The 21,258-nt window shown below is 35.1% G+C and overlaps 1 protein-coding gene across 1 annotated transcript; it reads right to left on the reverse strand.

The window, feature by feature from the left end:
• Positions 1–14,469: 14,469 nt before the first annotated feature.
• LOC141702899 (cytochrome P450 77A4-like) lies at positions 14,470–16,161 on the reverse strand. The gene has a single exon (XM_074506497.1). The coding sequence runs from the start codon at positions 16,134–16,136 to the stop codon at positions 14,550–14,552; it is 1,587 nt and encodes a 528-aa protein (XP_074362598.1). The 5' UTR covers positions 16,137–16,161; the 3' UTR covers positions 14,470–14,549.
• Between the last annotated feature and the right edge of the window lie 5,097 nt (positions 16,162–21,258).

The raw sequence follows: 21,258 nt of genomic DNA on the forward strand, positions 1-21,258 counted from the left end.
TCTGCATTTGGAGTAGCATCACAAGTATCATCAGCATTTACAGCATCAGAACTTACAGAATCAGCATCTTCTGATAAAACAACAGTATGAGAAGCAATCGAGGCTTCAGCATCATCCTCTAAATGCTGATTTGTTTCCAAGTTCTGATCAACAGCCATATCCTGATGCTTACCTATATTCTGATCATCAACATCTAGATGTAGAGAAGGTGTAGTAGACAATTTTGGAGTTTGAGTAGCATCAGTAACAGGTGTTGTTGATGGATGAATTGTTGTTGGAGCTTCTAAGTACCTCAGGCACAACCAGGTTCTGAAAATCAATTTCAGCACTTGTGCCTGGGTTTACAGGAGATACAGTTTCATGTACAGGAGACACAGATTGTGTGATTGCCTTGTCTATAGCAGCTTCCTGAGTTGGAGACAAGGAAGAAGGAGAGGCAGTAGCTTCAACAAATTCTGGTTCTTTGGAGATCAGAGATTCCTGATCTCCTTCCTTAGCTGCTGCTTCCTCATCATCTGAAGCTGGCCTTTTAGCTCTCTGTTTCTTGTATCTCTTAGAAGGTGGGGATTCCTTGGGAGGTTAAGCAGAAGTCATTCTCCTAAGCCTTTTGAGAAGCTTAGATCCCCCAATTCCAGAATCCTTCTGAGAAGGAATTTTCTCAGCTTCTTTAACAACAGGTTCTGATGCAGAAACCTGTTCCTCACTATCAGACTCATCTCTCAGAACAATCCTCCTTCTCTTCTGTGGTGTTTGAGGAACAGTCTTTGTCCTCTTAGGCTTGGAAGATGAAGGCTTCACAGTAGGTGCTGAGGATGAAGGTTGAGTTGTCTGAGAAGTTGTGAGATATGATTTGAGATATGTTCTGAGGGAGGGTTGAGGTATAGATGTATGAGTGGTATGTTCTGATGGTTGCTGTGGTGTTTGGGATGTGGTGGTGGGTTGTACATTAGAATAAACAGATCTATAGGTTTCAGGATCAGCATTTACCAAGATCTGTTTTACAGACTGAGGAATCTGTAAAGGTCTAACCACTTTTTTCTTAAGGTCAGCATTTACCAAGTCATTAAAGGCTCGTTTTGCAATTTTAAAGGGTGGATATAAAGAACTGGCTAGTTGAGGGGCATCAGCACAGCAAAAGGTATATATAAGCTGACAGAATCTAGCAAAGTAAACTACATTTCTATCCTCTGTCATCCTATCCCCTATGAAACCTATCACAACACTTGCAAAATCAAAATGAGTTTGGTTAATAATAGCATACCCGATGTGCTGACTCATTATTGGAATGGCATCAAAGTTTGAACACTTATTCCCGAAGGCTTTAGTGATGCAGTCGAAGAAGAAGCTCCATTCCTTTCTGATATGTGCCCGTTTCAACTGTCCAAGCTTATCCAAACTCTTTTCATACCCCAAACTGTCCATTAACTCTTGTAGAGTTGATTCCTCCGGTGTTGAAAAAACACAGCCTTCTGGTAAATGTAAGGCCTTGCGAATTATACCAGGAGTTACCACATGTTCAGAATCATCCACTTCAAAAACAATACTGGGAGTACCAGTTGCACCACCATTATCAAAATGCCCAGTCCGCCAAAACGTCAAAACTTGTTGGCTTGAAGAGACTGAAGGCTGGGTCAATGCATACCCAATTTCACTGTGTGCAAGAAGATCTTGCACAAAATACAACTCAGACGGAGCTTCATCATGATCGAGAATTGCAGCATAGTTATTTGGAACGAACTTAGCTCCATTAATGATCAAATCCTTAGGTGCCATGAGAAAAATTGAAAATTAAGAGTGCTTGTTAGGTGTTTGATAAAATGTCTGTATGAAAAACCAAAGTCAGAAGATGAGAGAGAGTAAAAGCAAAGAAAGAGAGATAAAGTGTAAAAGTAAATAAAAGATTGTATAATCTTCTCTCTCTCTTACTTATACTTGGTAAAGAAAATATAACCGTTGGACACCTGTCAGACATGCAGCAATAAGGAATAGTCAATGGGCACGGGAAAACAGTAATCATTACTTATCACATGCAGGTTTTCAAGGAAAAACCGTTCCACTTACCCAGTAATCCCATTAATTGAGGTAAGTCAGTTTTAATTCAAAATTTAAACTGTTCCCACGTATTCAATTATTTTCACTGCAAAACCAATATTCTGAAAATAAATTTCAAGTGTGAGAATGACCAAAATAAATCAAGTAAACAAGTACTGATATTTTAAAGTCAGAACTTAACTTAAATCAATGATTAAAATGATCATCAGAACATGGATATATCAGGATTTAACAGTGCAGTAAATGTGCAAACATCTCAGAGATAGAATCTTGCAAAAATAAGAAATTTCATTAATATATTAAGAGAATACATTCATGAAATTGAAATTACATCAAAGAATTACAAGACTGTCCTAAGCTTCTATTCCTAACATCAACAGCCTTAGTCCTAGCTCAAGAAGCAGGGCAAGGCTGACGATGAAGAAAAACAGAAAGAAGAAAATAAGTCATTTCTTCTTCTTACTCTCTACAAAAAGAATAGCGAGTCGGATGATTCGCTCTTGCTGGCGGAGAGCTTCCAGCCTTTCCTCCTCCAATCGCTCCAGATGGCGATGGTAGTCCATGTAAAAGAACAGGAGGTGTGTGAGAACCTCCTGGGGAACTGAGTCCCAAATCTCATCAGGAATGACAGTCACGTGTCATTCCTGCTACCATCCCACATGGCTTAACTCCATGTATATGGTTTCATAGTTTAAAAATATATTGTAGTTAACCATGATGTTGTGTATATGAGGGAAAAGAGAGTAAGTGTTTGAGGAAGGGAATAATGTTTAGCTGGAAGGAGGTGTTTGTTTATATAGGCAATAGAATGCCAGGAGACGCATGGATAATTTAATGCGGACAGGTAGAAATAATTCTACCCCGTCTCCTTTGACTGGGAAGACGAAAAACAGTCATTGGAAGTGTAAGACAGGGTTTAATGCGCACAAGAAACAAGTAAAAATTACTGTGCATGTACGTGTTCTACCAACCCTAATTAGATTGACTGTTAATATTCTGCCCAAACATATTCTGATTGAAAAAGGAGACTGTTTCAAATTGTAACCACAAATAAGTCAAGTAAAGGATCAGAATTTAATATCAGAACTTAGACTTATATCAGAACTTAACAGTCATCAGAACATGATTTCTGAACTCAAAAAATGAATGCCTATCTCCGTAATTCTTCACCCAAATTCTGATATCGATTCTTCAGAACTTAATCATCAGAACGTTCAACAGAACCTGTCCTCAGAATTTATGCAATCTGACACATAAACTGTTCATCTACAACAACATGGATCACCACAGAAATTTTCATCATTCATATGGAGTGTTAGTGTGTGCATTAAGCTAAATATTAGACAAAGAATAAAGTCTGATTCACTTCAGTACATCTTAGAAATAAGGCATAACTAAAACTTTACTTAAAATCTGTCATTATTCTGAAGCCTACTATTGAATGAGTTCATGCATGAGTCCACCTCAACTATCTTGTGCTAATTTTGTGCATCTTTTTAAATTCCATTTTGCAGTGGCTTCTCAGTGTAAGTGAGTCACGACTGCTTATCAGAATTAATGCTATTATCAGAGTATTTCTCCAGTAATCATAGAGTGTGAAAAGTCACCAAGAAAAATATTTATTTGCTTTTCTGATGCATTTTACTTAATACCAGCAATGCACTTGGGTCGTCCTATCCACATTTTTACTCTAGATCTCAAAGGAGTACCTGATTTTTATTTCTTTTTCTTTTCCCTTTTCTTTTGATAAGAGAAGTTTATCAGCACTTAGTACATTCAACAGAGTTACTAGCATCAGAACTTAACAGATGAGAAGCATTATTCTAGTTTTTGACTTAGTAATAAGATAGACAAAGTAAACTCAACTAAGCTCAATATCATAATTTGCTTGTGTCAATAGATTTCCACAGAAATAATTACTTCTAACATGGGATCTCTAGTGTATTTAAGACTACTAGGTCAGCGTCTAGCACAGGTATCCTCATAGGATTGAATAGTTACATAAACAATCATATCACTATTAGAGTTTAGAAAGTCACATCAGACAACAGTCAGTACTTAAGCAATTTTCAATTAAGCACAGAATACACAAAGAGAGTAATTTCTGTAAATACTGATCATAAAGTCTGATGCATCAGAACAAAACTAAGCAGATTTAGAGAAAGAACCTGAAACCATTCCAAGTTCATTTACCAATCTTGTAAAAGTAGCTTCACACAGTGGTTTTGTGAAGATATCTGCTAGTTGTTGATATGTTGGAACAAAGTGCAATTCCACTGTACCTTCATCCACATGTTCCCTTATGAAGTGGTACCTAATATTGATGTGCTTTGTCATTGAGTGTTGAACTGGATTACCTGTCATAGCAATAACACTTTGATTATCACAGAAAATAGGGATTTTAAAATATGTTAACCCATAATCCAGTAACTGATTCTTCATCCAAAGAATCTGTGCACAACAGCTTCCTGCAGCAATGTACTATGCTTCTGCAGTTGATGTGGAAATTGACTTTTGTTTCTTGCTAAACCAAGAAACCAATCTGCCTCCAAGAAATTGGCAACTTCCACTTGTGCTTTTCCTGTCAATTTTGCAACCTGAAAAATCTGCATCTGAGTAACCTATTAGTTTAAAATCTGATTCTCTGGGATACCACAATCCCAGATCAGCTGTTCCTTTAAGATACTTAAAAATTCTTTTCATAGCTGTTAAGTGAGGTTCTCTTGGATCTGCTTGGAATCTTGCACAAAGACAGGTAGCATACATGATATCAGGTCTACTTGCAGTTAGATAGAGTAGAGAGTCAATCATACCTCTGTAATCAGTAATATCTACTGATTTACCAGTATCCTTATCCAGTTTTATTGCAGTGGCCATGGGAGTGGATGCACTTGAACAATCTTGCATCCCAAATTTCTTCAGCAAATTTCTGGTGTACTTGGTTTGACAAATAAAAGTGCCTTCTTCATTCTGCTTGACTTGAAGGCCCAGAAAATAGCTAAGTTCCCCCATCATACTCATTTGATACCTTGACTGCATCAGTTTGGCAAACTTCTTGCAAAGTCTGTCATTTGTAGAACCAAAGATGATATCAACAACATATATCTGAAGCAGAAGTAAGTCCTTTCCATGGTTGAGGTAGAACAGTGTTTTGTCTATAGTTCCTCTATTAAATCCACTTTCCAGAAGAAACTGAGCTAAAGTCTCATACCATGCTCTTGGAGCTTGCTTAAGGCCATAGAGTGCTTTATCAAGCCTGTAGACATAATCTGGATATTTGGGATCTACAAAACCTGGAGGTTGTTCAACATATACTTCTTCCTCCAATTCTCCATTGAGAAAAGCACTTTTCACATCCATTTGAAAGACAGTAAACTTTTTGTGAGCAACATAAGCCAAAAATATCCTTATGGCTTCCAATCTAGCAACTGGTGCAAATGTTTCATCATAATCAATTCCCTCCTGTTGAGAATATCCTTTTGCAACCAGCCTTGCCTTATTCCTTGTAATTATGCCATCACTATCAGTTTTGTTTCTGAATACCCACTTTGTACCAACAACAGATCTGTTCTTTGGTCTTGGCACTAGGGTCCAGACTTTGTTTCTTTCAAATTCATTTAAATCTTCCTGCATTGCTTGCACCCAATCAGCATCTTGAAGAGCTTCTTCCACTTTCTCTGGCTCAGTCTGAGAAAGAAAAGAATTGTAAAGACATTCACTTGAAGTAGCTGTTCTAGTTCTGACACCTGCATCAGGATTTCCAATTATCAAATCAGGTGTATGTGATTTAGTCCATTTCCTTGCAGATGAAAGGTTTTCTCTTGAAATGGATGCTCCCCCATGATCCATGCTATCTTCATTAACATTTTCTGATGCTCCCCCTGAAACTATGTTCTCTGTGTTGGATTCTTCAGAATTTAGATTTTCAGAACTATCAGAACTTGGCTTATCAGAACTTGACGTGTCAGAACTTGAAGAGCCAGTTGTCTGTTCTGATGCTTCTTGAGATGTGGTTTTCTCTTCAGTATGCTCCCCCTGCACAGGTGCATTTTCCTTTGGTGTAGTCACCATAGTTTCAATAACATCAGAGCTTAATCCATTAGAGTTTGCAGTATCAGAATTTAGACTGTCAGGATTTTCAGTATCAGAATTTAAGTCTTCATTTTCGAATCTCAGCTGCTCATGATCATTGAAGTCTTCAAGTCCAGTAACCTTCTTATCATCAAAGGAGACATTGATAGATTCCATGACCACTCTTGTTCTCAAGTTATAGACTCTGAAGGCTTTTGTGGAAAGTGGATACCCAACAAAAATTCCTTCATCAGCTTTTAGATCAAATTTGGACAGCTGTTCAGGGTGAGTCTTAAGAATAAAACACTTGCATCCAAACACGTGAAAATACTTCAGATTTGGCTTCTTTTTCTTCACCAACTCATATGGTGTCTTTCCATGCTTGTTAATTAGTGTTGCATTCTGAGTAAAACAAGCAGTCTGCACAGCTTCAGCCCAGAAATAGGTTGGAAGCTTTGCTTCATCAAGCATTGTTCGTGCAGCTTCAATAAGAGTTCTATTCTTTCTTTCAACAACTCCATTTTGCTGTGGAGTTCCAGGAGCAGAGAATTCCTGCTTGATTCCATGGTTTTTGCAGAACTCTTCCATTATCAAATTCTTGAACTCAGTACCATTATCACTTCTTATTATCTTCACAGAATCTTTGACCTATTTATCCAGTTGCCTGACATGATCAATCAAGATAGATGCAGTTTCACTTTTTATGTGCAAGTAATACACCCATGTGTATCTGGTGAACTCATCCACTATGACCATAGCATATTTCTTCTTTGCAATAGACATGACATTTACTGGACCAAATAGATCAACGTGTAGAAGGTGATAAGGCTCAAGAATTGATGATTCAGTCTTGCTCTTGAATGAGGATTTCCTTTATTTAGCCTTCTGACAAGAATCACAAAGACCATCAGGAGCAAATACTGACTTTGGCAGTCCTCTCACAAGATCTTTCTTGACTAGTTCATTTATATTGTTGAAATTTAAATGAGAGAGTTTCTTGTGCCAATTCCAGCTTTCTTCAATTGATGCTCTACTCATCAGACAGATTGCAGAACCATCAGTACTTGTTGAAAGCTTGGCTTCATAGATGTTACCACGCCTGTATCCTTTCAGAACAACTTTGCCTGTAGATTTACTTACAACTTCACATTGTTCTTCAAAGAAATCCACATGATAACCTCTAGGGGTGAGCAGAAAACCGCACAAACCGCAAAAACCGCCCGCACCGTACCAAACCACACCGCAAAATGCGGTTTTTAATTTTTGTGGTGCGGTTGCGGTTTGAATTTTTTATAAACCGCGCGCTACGAGGCGGGTTGTGGTTTTAAATTTCTGAAATGCGGTTCAAACCGCACCGCAATATTTAATATATATATATATATATACACACACTTATATTTCTATCGGGTAACATAAAGAACCATTTTATGTTCTTAGTTAAACTGAATTTCATCAGATGGCCATAGCATCCTTATTGAGTTAGAATTATATGTTAAATTCATTAAGGAATTCAAATGGATCACACGATCTTCTGACAAATAAAAAAGAGACTACACAATCTCTTGTTTATATTTCTTCACTAGGAAAACCAAAATCCAAGTATTTATACTAGTGAACTAAGATGTTGCATTCTGATTGATTAAAACTATTTTCGGAAATTTGATTAAATTTAAATTTTGTATTTATTTAGTTTTTTTGAACTTGTAAAGTATAAACCGCAGTGAACCGCACCACACCGCATCGCATTTTCGTGGTGTGGTTTATGCGGTTTTCGAGGGTACGCGGTGCGGTTGCGGTTTGGAAATTTGAGCAAACCGCATGTGCGGTTTGGTTTGCGGTTTGAGGAAAAAACCGCACCGTCCGCACCGCGCTCACCCCTAATAACCTCTGTCACAGATTTGACTAACACTCAGCAGATTGTGCTTAAGTCCTGAGACCAGAGCTACTTCCTTAATGATGACATTCCCAAGATTGATATTGCCATATCCCAATGTTATTCCAATGTTGCCATCTCCATAAGAAACACTTGGGTCAGCCTTCTCCACAAAGTCTGATAGCAGGGCTTTGTTTCCAGTCATATGTCCTGAACATCCACTCTCCAGAACTAGGATGTTTTTCCTGTTGCCCTGCAATCACAAAAACCACTAATGATTAGTTTTAAGGACCCAGACATTCTTGGATCCTTTGGCCTTATTAAGTCTGTTAACATTTGCAGCGGATTTAGCATCAGAGTTTATGTTAACATTTTTCTTATCAAAATTTACACTATCAGACTTTGAATCAGAACTTACACTAGAAGGTATAATGGTAACTTTCTTTAAAGAAGGTTTTATTTGATAATAATCATAGTACAAACTATGATATTCCTTACAAGTATAAATGGAATGCCATAAACTACCACAATAAAAACAAGGATTTTGTGGCTTATATCTAACAGACTGACTCTTAACTCCTGACTTTGAAGGTAAGGAGTTTATGTTCTTATTCTTCCTGCAAAAAGAAGCCAGATGCTTAGAACTTCCACAGTTATGACACGTTTTCCTAGGAGCATCAGGAATAGGCTTATAATCATTGCTTTTATTCACACCTTCCTTTCCATTCCTATTTTTCCTAGGTGATTTTACCTTGTTTGCATTCTTAACATCTTTCAGCTTATGCTTAAGCTGCTTCTTAGTCATTAAGCCTACGTTTACTTCAGTTGTCTTTTCTTGTTTTAGTTTGTCAGAAGTTAATTCCTTCTTAACTTCTGATTTTTCAGTATCAGACTTTACAGCTACAAACTTAACAGGTTTTAACTTTGGCTTTTGTTTAACAACTACAGGCTTAATATCTACAGTTCCTTTATCATTCTTATCATCTCCATAACCTAAGCCTTCTTTCCAGTTTTCATTACTTAACAAATTCTGAGTTGTTCTGCCAGAGTTAGTCCAAGTCCTGATAATCTCTCTTTCCTTTTCTAACTCAGCTTTTAGAGATTTATTCATTTTAAGCACTTCATTCCTAACATAGAAAGCATCATCTCTATCTTTCTGAGTTTGATGGAACATGACTAACTCTTTTTCTAAATAATCATTCCTCTTTTTGCAAGCAATATTTTCAGAAGTTAATCTTTCACATGTTAAAGTTTGATCTCTATAACTAATGAACATGGTTTTAAGATATCTTCTCAACTCATTAATATCATCAGTATAAAAGGCATAAGTAGTTTGAGGTACCTTTAATTCAGTAGCTTCAGAACTGCTTTCAGCACTTGCCTTATCAGCATTTGCCATCAGGGCATAATTCTCCTCACTTTCAGAATCTGAGGTGTCTGTCCAACTTTTCTTCTTTGTGACAAGAGCCTTGCCTTTATCACTCTTCACTTTCTTGCAATCAGGAGATATGTGGCCTTTCTCACCACAGTTGTAGCATTTGACATTTGTATAATCTCCTCTGTCAGACTTTCCTCCTCTGCCCTCAGATTTTCTGAAATTCTTCTTATCAGAACTTGTGCCTTTCCTGGAAAACTTTTTTCCCTTCCTGAACTTCCTGTATGCAATCTTTGTGATTCCTTTCACCATAAGAGCACACAGCTTCATCATCTCTTCATCAACATCCGTCTCAGGCAAGCTTTCAGATTCTGAGTCATCATCACTTTCAGAACTTGATGACTCAGTATCAGACTTTGTGAAGAGAGCTTTACCCTTGTCTTTCCTTGAGGTAGCTTCCTTGGGGGATTCTTCTTTAGCCTTAAGAGCAACTGTCCTTGACTTTCATCCTTTCCCCTTGCTTCTTTGTTCCATCTCAAGTGCATGAGTCTTGAGCATTCCATAAATTTCATCAAGAGTTGTTTCATCAAGATTATAGTTGTCTCTTATTGTTGTTGTCTTCAAATCCCAGCATTCAGGAAGAGCTAACAGGAATTTAAGGTTTGAATCTTCAAGATCATACTCCTTATCAACCAGTGACAAATCATTCAAGAGTTTGACAAATCTATCATATAAATCAGTCAATGACTCATTAGCCTTTGAGTCAAAGTGTTCATACTCTTGAGTATTGTCTTCCTGTTCTTCTTAATCGTATCCGTTCCCTGACATCTTGTTTCCAAGGCATCCCATATCTCCTTTGCAGTCTTGCAGTTTATTATCCTGTTTGACATTACATTATCAATAGCACTATGCAGTAAGTGTCGTACCTTAGCATCCTTAGCAATTGATGCGATATCTTCAGCAGTGTAATCACTCTTATCCTTTGGTACAGACTTTGCTGCTTCACCTGCAACTGCAACAGCGAGCTTGGTTGGTTTGTGAGGCCCTTCCTTGATTCTATCAAGATATTCTGGATCTGTAGCTTCCAGAAACATGGCCATCCTCACCTTCCATATGGGATATTCAGATGGTCTCAATATGAGAACTCTAATAGTCTCATATCGGTTTTGAATTTGTGTCTTTGGAGGTTCTTCAGCTTTGGTGGGCTTAGTTGGAGTTTCTACTTCAGACATGATTGTTTTTGGATCTTAAACTGTTTGTGTGTTAACAGATAGGCTCTGATACCACTTGTTAGGTCACACACACTATAGAGGGGGGTGAATACAGTGTATAGCACAATCAAATCGAACTTTAATAACTCAAGTAACAGAAAACAAACTTTATTCAAAACAATAAACTCTGTTACAGTATGGAACTGTTCTCTCTCAGTGATGAACAAATATCACGAGAGCTGCTAGGGTTACAATGAATAATCTTCTCGATTATGATAACACTTGTAGTGTAAACCCTATGTCTGTGTTTATATACTACACAGTTACAAGATAATCACTAATTGATATGGAATATAATTCTGCTCCCTAAAATATATCAATCAGATATCTTTTCTTCCAAGTATTCTGTTCTTCATAGAATTCCATCTTCATGCATATCTCTTCTTATGTTTGTCTCGATCTTCTCTTCCTGTGAATCAGTTGCCTTCCTTATCTGAACGTTTCCTTTAAGTCCTGATATTATCTTCTGATAAATATCTTTTGAACCTTAAGTACTGATGACTTAATTTCTGACTTCAGTATAAGTGCTGATTTCAGTTAAGTACTGATTTGTCCTGTTTAAGTAAGATCTGTAAACTAAACATAAATCACATTAGTCATGACATTATCAAATATATCTAACAGGGGGATATCTATTTTGGGTCTATTTTTCTGAACTTTCCTGTAACCGCCTAGAGAGTATTAGATAAACTCTTTAGGGCATAACCTAAACATATGTTATAATCTGAGTATACAGTAATCTATATATGTCGTAATATGTATCGGCATAACCTAAACGTAAGATGTAATCTGTATTCTCAATATCAATAGAACTTTTCTCTTCTGCCTATTTGTGCTCTTTTCTTTATAATTATTATAATCATTCTTACTTTCGTTATAACAAACTGGTATCAGAGCCTGGTTCTAATTCTAGGGTTTGAATTTCGGTTCAGGGAGAAAAATGTTCGGGATGTCTAGTTCTAATTTCGGTTAGGAGTTGTCCCACATCGTTTGTAAGAGGGGCAGTTTGCTTATATATAAGATGACAATTAACTCCATTAGTATGAAGCCTTCTGGGATGTGCCTAAAATCAAATTTGTGTGCGCTCGGGCCAGATCAGATAATATCATAATAATATGGAGTTAGGCCTGCTTAGCAAAACTCAACAAGTGGCATCAGAGTTTCAAATAATCTCATACGGGCTTCCAGAATGGACCTAGGAGGAGGCAGATGGGCTACCCAGTATGAGCTCAAGGAAAAGGCAGGTGGACCTTCCAGTATGAGCCTAGGAGGAGTCAGAAAGCCAGAAGGATTCAAGTATGGGTCCAGGGAGAGCAGATCACACAATCAAGTGGCAGTTGTTGAGCCCAATGTGTGAAGGGGGAGATTGTTAGGAGTTGTATCACATTGTCTGTGGGATGGGGCAATTTGCTAGTATATAAGTAGCCAGTTAACTCCCTTAGTATGAGACCTTTTGGGATGTGCCCAAAATCAAATCTGTGCGGTCTCGACCCAGAGCGGGAAATATTTTAATAATGTGGAGTTAGGTCTACTTAGCAAAGCCCAACACTCCCCTTAGAGGAGCTTAAGCTATGAATCTTTATGTTTATATAACATTGATGCACCCCTGAAAAGTCAGGCTCGCTGATCTTTAATATACACGAGGCGCCCTCATAGGAGCTTTGTCAGCGATTGCTCAAGTTATTGATAAAAGAATATAGCGTTCCCAAATGGGCTCATTATTTGTGATAATCCTAGAGACCACTAGCCATTCCCACGGGTCGCGTGGAATTCCCGATTTGAATAAATTTGCTTTACGAGACTTCACATGATTCTTACTGCATGTTTGGGAAGCCATAAATCCGTCTTATCTGGGCTAAAAGCCCATCTCACCACATTCATACATGTTTGGCAACACACTGATTTGGTCTTCATTTCATCATTTACTGACCATAATGGGAAAGTTGGGAGAGAGGTACATTCATCTCAACTTATTTTTCAGACTTAAAATTAGGTAGCTCTTATCTAGTTTTTTTTGTTCGCCTGTGAACTCCAATTTATGTTTATCTAAGTACGTTAGTTTATTTTATTTTATTATATTTGTTTCCGCTGTATTTGTTCATTCTTGAGGGTCTAGTGTTCGAGTTTTGTTGAAATGGTAAAATATACTTCCGAGTCATTCATTTTTTTGCAATTTTTTTCCTTATATTTGGCATATATTTTAATACTACTTTATATTTGACACACATTTTAAAATTATTATAAAGTATAGTTTCATAATCTTATTATTTTGAGTTCATTATCCATATTTTTAAATTTTCTCTTTTTTATATTCATGTATTAAAATTATTAATTTATGTAATTCGTAATGTATATTTAACTTTTCTTTAAAAAATAATTATGACTTATCAGTTATAATTTATTTATTTATTTATCGTAACTAACCCGCAGTCGCTACTCTTCGGGTGCGCACTGGGTAAACCCTACGGACTCACACAATAGCCTGCAAAACACGTGAACCAAGGTAAATCGCATTTAAGCGACAAGCTCTGACTCAGGCACCATAATCATAAATTCTCCTCCCGTGGGATTATCAGTTATAATTTATTTATTTTTTTATCATAACTAACTCGCAGTCGCTGCTCTTCGGGTGCGTACTAAGTAAACCCTACGGCCTCACGCAATAGCCTGCAAAACACGTGAACCAACGTAAATCGCATTTAAGCGACAAGGTCTGGCTCAAGAGTCATAATCATAAATTCTCGCCCCGTGGGATTATCAATTATAATTTACCAAACACATTATGAACTTATAATTAATTTATACGTAAAATTATCCAAATAACTAAATAACTTGTAAATTACGATATTCATATTACTTATATGTCACTTTTTAAATTTAAATTATAAATTATATTTTTTTAATAAATCTCAAACGGGCTCTTAATTATGCTTATATTTTCCATCATAATTTGGAACCATAGTCAAATAGGCTGAATCCTAGTCGATTCAAAAGTTGGCATAACACCTGCGAACAAACTAATTGTATTTTTTTTTTTTTTGCAATATTGTTATTTGTTTAATTTTTTATTTTACCTTTATCCTCAAATTCTGTTTTTTCCCGGAAACCTAGAGAATCACACATGTACCGTAGATTTTAACATTCATGTATATTATTCATATCTACCCCAACCAGTTTGGAGGGAAATTCTGTAAGAATTGCATTTCTCCCTAGATGGTGGTACTGTGAATGAAATAGTGTAATAGGAATTGACGAAGAACACATATGCGTGCTGGTTGGTCGCTGGTTTGCTGGGTGTGCAGATCACTACAGATGAAAGTGAATCTAACCCTTCTACAATGACACCTTGTAAAGTTGATTAATATTATGATCCTTGATCTCAAGTATGTGCTGATATCAAAAAATCTTCTAGTTAAAAGAATATCCGGCCCTTCAAGAACTTGGTAGAAAATAAACATCTATTAATGAGATATTAGATAATATAATTGGTGTACGACTGCATATGTATTGTATGTTCTATTCAAATAAGTTTCACCCTAAAAAAGTTCATCTCAATGGGTCCTTAATTGCTCTTGTTGGTTCACCCTCAAAGCTGTCGCATTCACCATGTTCGTTACCTTACAACATCTGTGACAGTATTAATTCTTGAATTCAATCGAAGAGGTGTTGATCAAATCGCATCCCCTTCCACAGATTATTTGAATGTGTTTGTATTGGGGCCATTCGAGCTAGCTACGTACCCAGAGGCATTTGTTAGGAAAAGTAGCATAGTTAATACATTTACCAACACTTGAAATTTCATTCAGTAAAATCAGAGCACACAGAAGTCTTTAAACATGGTTTCAAATTTATAAAGTACAATCCAAATACTAGACACGCACCTAAACAATACGTTACAGATAATTAATCAAACATCAATGTTGTTTTCCCTTGGCAAAATAACAGCTTTGAGAGGATTCTTCATGACCACAGTAAAAGCAAATGTCTCAGTCGGGTCGGGTGGAGATCCGGGAACAGGCATCCACTTAAATGCGTGCACCATCCTAGCAAGCAAAATGTAAATGTGCAATGTACCAAGAGAAGCTGCCGGACAAATCCTCCTACCTGCACCAAACGGCAACATTTTTACTCCTCGATTCCCCGTCACGTCGACGTCCACACCATCCCCGTCTAGAAACCGTTCTGGGATGAACTCCCCCGGGTTTTTCCACATATTCGGATCCTCAGTCACCCATGCAGTGTACAACTCCACGCTTACATTAGCTGGAATACTGTAGCCGCCAAGCTCAGTGTCTTTAATAGCTGCATGAGACAACAGAAAATGACTAGGTGGATGTCGTCGAAATGTTTCTTTAATAATAGCTCCCAGATAGGGCATTTTCTCGACATCGTTTTCAGTAACAATCCCATCTACACCAACAACACTGACTATTTCTTTGTAGAGCTTTTCTTGAATTACTTGATTTATGACCAAATGAAGTAAAGCCCACTCAACTGTTGTTGCACTCGTATCGGTTCCAGCATTAATGACTTCAGAAACTAGGGTTACTAGTTCTTCGTCACTCAATCGGCCTCGATCCGTCAATTCAAGATGAAAAAGTGAGTCAATATAAGCAGCACCAACAGGGCTCACCATTTCAGAATTAGGGTTTTCGCCATTTTCCACAAAAGCTCTCCTGCTTCTTACCAAAGGAACCAAACACTCCAATTGCTTCTTTCGTAGCTCTTTAGCTTCTTTCAGTTGTCGTCGAAACAACGGTGTAAGGACCGGCAAGAAATCCGGTAGCTTTGGAGTTGTCATCATCATAACATCTTTTAAAATACACTCAATGTTCTTGATTTTATCTTCACATATTTTAGCACCAAAACACAAGCAAATCAGAATGCTACAAACAGTTAGCCTTAGATTGCTCATGACTTCCACAAATCCCACTTGAGAAGCCTCATCTTGAAGTCTTTTCAAGTGAGTCTCCACAGCCCATTTTCTTATCCAACTGCATTCTTTGATTCTTCTAGGGTTTATCAACTCTGTGGCAAAGTTGCGCCGCAGAGTGCGCCACAAAGGACCATATTTAGCCGAATTGATGGCACATTTTCCAACACTAAACAGAAGCCTTATGGGTGAGTCCTCCGGACGGCTAGCAAACATTGGCCCTTTCTGAACAAGGGCTTCATGGATGAGCTCTGAGCTTGTCACGACAACTAAAGTACGTTGACCCATTTGCATGGTGAAAATAGGCCCATACTTTTTACGATAATCACGTACAACATAAATAAAATGACGTTTTTGGAGAAGAACTTGACCTAGGTTTCCAATAAGTGGCCATCCTGGTGGTCCCGGTGGAAGATTATTCCGTCGGCCACCCTTGACCGACCAGTATTGCCACCATAGAAAGAGGAAGATGGCAGCTAAAGGGAGGAGAACTGAGTCTACTAACTCCATTGGAAGAGAAAAAGTTATGGATGATCTATTGAATAGCAGTGTAGTACACATGCATGAGGCTCATGTTGTTATAAAGACCCAGTGAGAAGTGCCCTTATTTAATTGTTATATTTATTAGAGTTGTATCCGCATTTTACCATTCAGAGGAAGAAAACGATTGGTCAATAGTCTGGTTGCACAGAATTCACTATTCAGGCTCAAGTCCTCATTATTTTAATCTTGCTATCGCCTGGCTATAGCTGCCATATTATTTTTGGCTAAATTTTATCATACACTATACAGTTTTCTATATTAATTACCAACTTAATTTATAAAAAGACTCGTATATTCATAAAATACTTAACTTTTTGCTAATTAACAAAAATTCAAATCAATCATAATTTTACTCTTTTTTCTGTATGTGTGTGGGTGAAGCAGCTAGCGTTGGCGGTTTCTGGATAGGAATGCAAAAGGAAGAATTAAAGAGTTTCATCTACCAAGCTCAGAGTCATGAATATATTGCTGGGAAGTATTTACTTTTGTACGGACGAGTTGGAATGGCCGTATTAATTCTCAAGTTTCTAATCCGCGTAAAGCATTCATTCACTGCTATAGCTAGGGTATTCCAATTAGGTCGTATAGCCGAGTTATTTTACATGTTTGGTTGAATGATGTAACAAGTTTGTTTGATCTCAAATTTTTAAAATTTAAATTATTAGTTTTAATTAATTTAAAGTATTATAATAAACAGGATCTTTTCTGACCGCTTTACTCTCACCAACTAAAGAAATGATAAATAATGACTGAATAAAAAAATCAGACGAAATTAACAACATAATTATGACCGATGATTTCGATCTATACATGTTTTATACCGGTCAATTATTCCGACCACATCAAGATCGTTTGACTGCTCGCATGATGTCGATGATTTCAGTCTATACGTGTTTTATACCGGTCAATTATTCCGACCACATCAAGATCGTTTGACTGCTCGCATGATGTCGATGATTTCAGTCTATACGTGTTTTATACCGGTCAATTATTCCGACCACATCAAAATCGTTTGACTACTCGTATGGTGTCCACGTGAGTTTATTCTGATCATGTACATCGATTGCCGTGCGGTCACTAAAGATAAAAATTAAAACTTATTAACTGACGGTTGAACTGGTCTACACGTGCATGTTAGCTAACTCCGATCACTATACTGACCCAGAGTTGGTCAATTTTTTTGGGGTGAAAAAGATGATCTGCAGTTTCCTATGCAGTTATTGAAAAATGAAGTGTTTAATTTTTTACCGCTTTTTAACCCAAACTTGACCAATTATGATTATATATGTATGTATGTAATCTATTTTCTTATAATTTTTATTTATATATACACACACTAGTAATCAAATACAAAACAATATTAGAATACAGACTACATATCAGTGACTTGATATAGGTATAATTAGTGATTATGAAATATTCCACTCTGTATATTTATGACCATGGCACCACTTATTTAGTGATTACTATTATGTAATTTAGTGATTTTTTTTAATTTAGTGATTATTTTTGTGTAATTTAGTGATCGCTACTAAATTGTTAATATATAACTTATTTTTATATTTAGTAATTTTCAGTATGTAAATTAGTGATTTACATAGGTTTATAATTTGTATTTTAATTTGATTTATATGAAGTAAGACTATATATATATATATATATACACGCACGCGGTCTTCAAATTCTCCGATAAAAATAATGGTCTACCTAGAATTTTTCTCTGTGTACATATATATTAGAAATTAAATATAAAAATGTAATTTCTTAATAAAAAAATTGCTCAATCAAGTTTTACTTAAAAATATATAAAATAGGAGAATTAGATTTGTTTTTAAACCTTTTTGTTTGTAAATATTTTTTAATATATTAACATATGTACAGTTGGATAGTTAAAATAATTTATTTATTTCGGACTAATTAAATCGGATGCAACTCTTTGGTGAAAGTGTGTACTTAAAGTAAAATGTTTTGTAATCAACCTCTTTTATCATAAACAATTTTCAAAAATCGACATAATAACAACATAACTGACCACGTTAAGCATATATAAGATCGAATGTCAAATTTACCAAGTGATAGGTGAATTGTTAAATTTGGCCAATGCAACTGACCATTGCTGAATATTGACTGCGGTCGATTTTGTTGTTAGTCAAAAGAAGAAACAACGTTTTCGCTAACCTGAAAATAAAATGTATTTTTATTATTGTAATCATCAATTTCAGAATAAGAATATATTTATTTCTTTAAGAAAAGTGAAAAAAGATTAATCATTTAAAATCAAACCGCATTTAGCATATTATTGATTTTAATGCGGTTCTTCAAGCTTTTCCGAAATTAATGTATACGTACTTAATCAACTTTTTGTTCTTACATCAGGAACAAAACACCTTTTATTTTCCCTTCGGGGGAATTAAATGAAAAAACCCTAGTCAAAGTTATACTAAGAAAGTTCAAATTTGTGTCAGCTACGAGTAAAGTCTGGTTTGATAGTTGAGAATTTGTCTACGCAAAAGGAGGTGTGTCGTGTGTAGTAAATAAATATCGTTGTCAATTAAAAAAATAATGAACCTGATATGTTTACATCCTGAATTATAGGTGTACACATATTTATTAAAATTATAATCAAATTATCCTTATTAAATTTGAAAATAAATTTTAATTAAATATGAATATAAGGACATATTAATCTCAATAATTGCCCCATATCAGTTTCAGTTTCAAAAATAAAACGAACTCAACTATAAATCATATGTAATACCTCTCCCATACATTAGGGTTACTATCTAGCATATAACAGAAGATTTTTTTTTATTTTTGTCAAGTATTTAAAATTGTGATTATTTATGTGCTGTAAATTGTCTGAATAGTTTCAGGTCTTTTTGATTATTTAATTTACGAAAGTAGATGATAATAATAAATGTATATGACTATATAAGTTTCTAGGGCGCAACGTGTTATCACTACCCGCTTTTTATAACCGCCAGATAAATGAGAATACACTGTGAGAATTTGGCTAAGTTTATCCAGTAAACTAGTTTGAGGCGGAGCTTCGCAGCCACTTATAAACGTATTTTAAGTAAAATATATATATATATATATATATAATATAACTTAAATAATAAATATTATTTGAATTTATGTTTTCGAGTCGATCTTTCTAAAATTCTAAATAAATATAAAATTTTAAAAAAAAACCTTATAATTAAAAATGTTAATTTACTCTCAATTAGTTACACTAAAAAAAAAAGTCTATATGCGATCAATAGAATCAGTGACCGCACATGGGCTTCTGCAACGGATGGTGATTGTTAATATTTTTACCACGAAACTTTTGATTATGACCTAATAATTAGTATACCGTACTTCAAAACGACCTAATATACCTCGGGTTTTAGCGTCTTACTCCACGGTCAAAATAATCATAAAATTATGAGTTTAATTAAAAATAACACATAATAGACACATATACATATATATACAAAAAGATGGAAGGAAGTTTGTCACCATTGTTCTAGTTGGTCTAGATATAATAATAAACCCATTACTTTAGTATATTGATTCATAAATAAGATTGTATAATTATTTTTGACTTGTTTTGCAAGATTAATTTTTTTTAACTTGAAAAAAAAGTTTAGAAAAATATTACAATAGAATTTATTACTTTCCCTCTGTTAGTAAATCTTTTGAAGTATTTTTTGACTCGAAGAGAAAGTTTAGAAAAATATTAATATTTTTTATTTTACTGTGATTGTCGTGCAAACTTAATCATTTTTTGACTTAAAGAGAAAGTTTTAAAAAATATTAAATAAACTTTTTACTTTACCTCTATTAATAAATCTTTTGAAGGTCTTTTTTATTTGAATAGAAAGTTTAGAATTATGTAAATTAATTGTAATTTTATTAATTTTTAATGGATAAAATTCGAAAAGTAAAATGAGTCGACCTAAGAAGTGCCACTTAAACGCACCAAATATGAAATAACCAAACATATTAACATGTACAAAATAACTTTAAATAATTTGCACAAAATGAAAACTTTAAAATAGAAATTCAGAGAATATTAAGATACTTGCACAAAATATCAATTTTCTAAAAGACTTGCACCATTCTTTCCGATAATAATGAAATATATCATCATTTAATATAACTTGCACAAAAAATGTTAAAATTTTTTTTAAAGAATATTACGATGGTAAACTAATTTACGAAGAAAATGGAGAAGATTTAAAAAAGTATAAGTTAATTATAGTTTTTTATTTTTTAATTATAAAAATTGAGAAAATTAAAAAAAAAAGTGATATACGAGACAAGTCACATGAACGTTCGGTTTCTCCTTATATTGATGATTGATTTGATCACAGATAAATTTGAGAAAATTGGTCAAATTTGGGATTGACTTAATTTTTATTTTTTGATGAACTGTATATCGACCAAAATCAATTGAATTTACTTGTATATTAGACCTGTACCACATTCATATCTCTCGTTGTTTACTTAATTAAAAGCAAAAGAAGGTTATGAGAATTCAAAATTTCAAATTATTCACAGAAATTCTGAGATAAAGTATGTGAAGTTGGTTCTTTTTTCTTTGTGCTAGCTTGAATGATCATATGGACTGTGGACAGCTGATAACACTGCACTTAGGTTAGAAATCTATTAACAAAGTGCAACATTATTTTAATTAAAAAGAAAAATGGACGGTAGTCTAACCCCTATATCCTTTGGCCACTGACTAAATTTACACCGACTTATACTTATTTTATATTAGTTTCCTGCATTTTGTTGTTAATATAGATTTTACTGAGGAAAATACCTGAGGTGAATGTGGTGATGACTGCAGTGCGAGGAACTAAAACATATCTGATGTATTCATATAACTAAAAGCCTTTAAAAATTTTGAAGGTAAGCTTAAGTTTTTTTCACATGAAGCCATAAATAATATCACTAAGAATTTGTAAATGCTAGCTTTCAGTGTGATGGGGAAAAAAAGTAAAATGCAGTTTGATGTCATGTAGACTGATTCTACTATAAGGAATCATGATTTTGAGGTCAAACAGAAAACCCTGCATTTATACAAAAGCAGTGTTGGTATATGTTTTTATTACATGAGTTGGGTAAGTCACTACCTAGCAGTAAATTA

This window comes from Apium graveolens, unplaced genomic scaffold (assembly GCF_009905375.1).
Source record: "Apium graveolens cultivar Ventura unplaced genomic scaffold, ASM990537v1 ctg5859, whole genome shotgun sequence".
Classification (NCBI taxonomy): Eukaryota; Viridiplantae; Streptophyta; class Magnoliopsida; order Apiales; family Apiaceae; genus Apium; species Apium graveolens.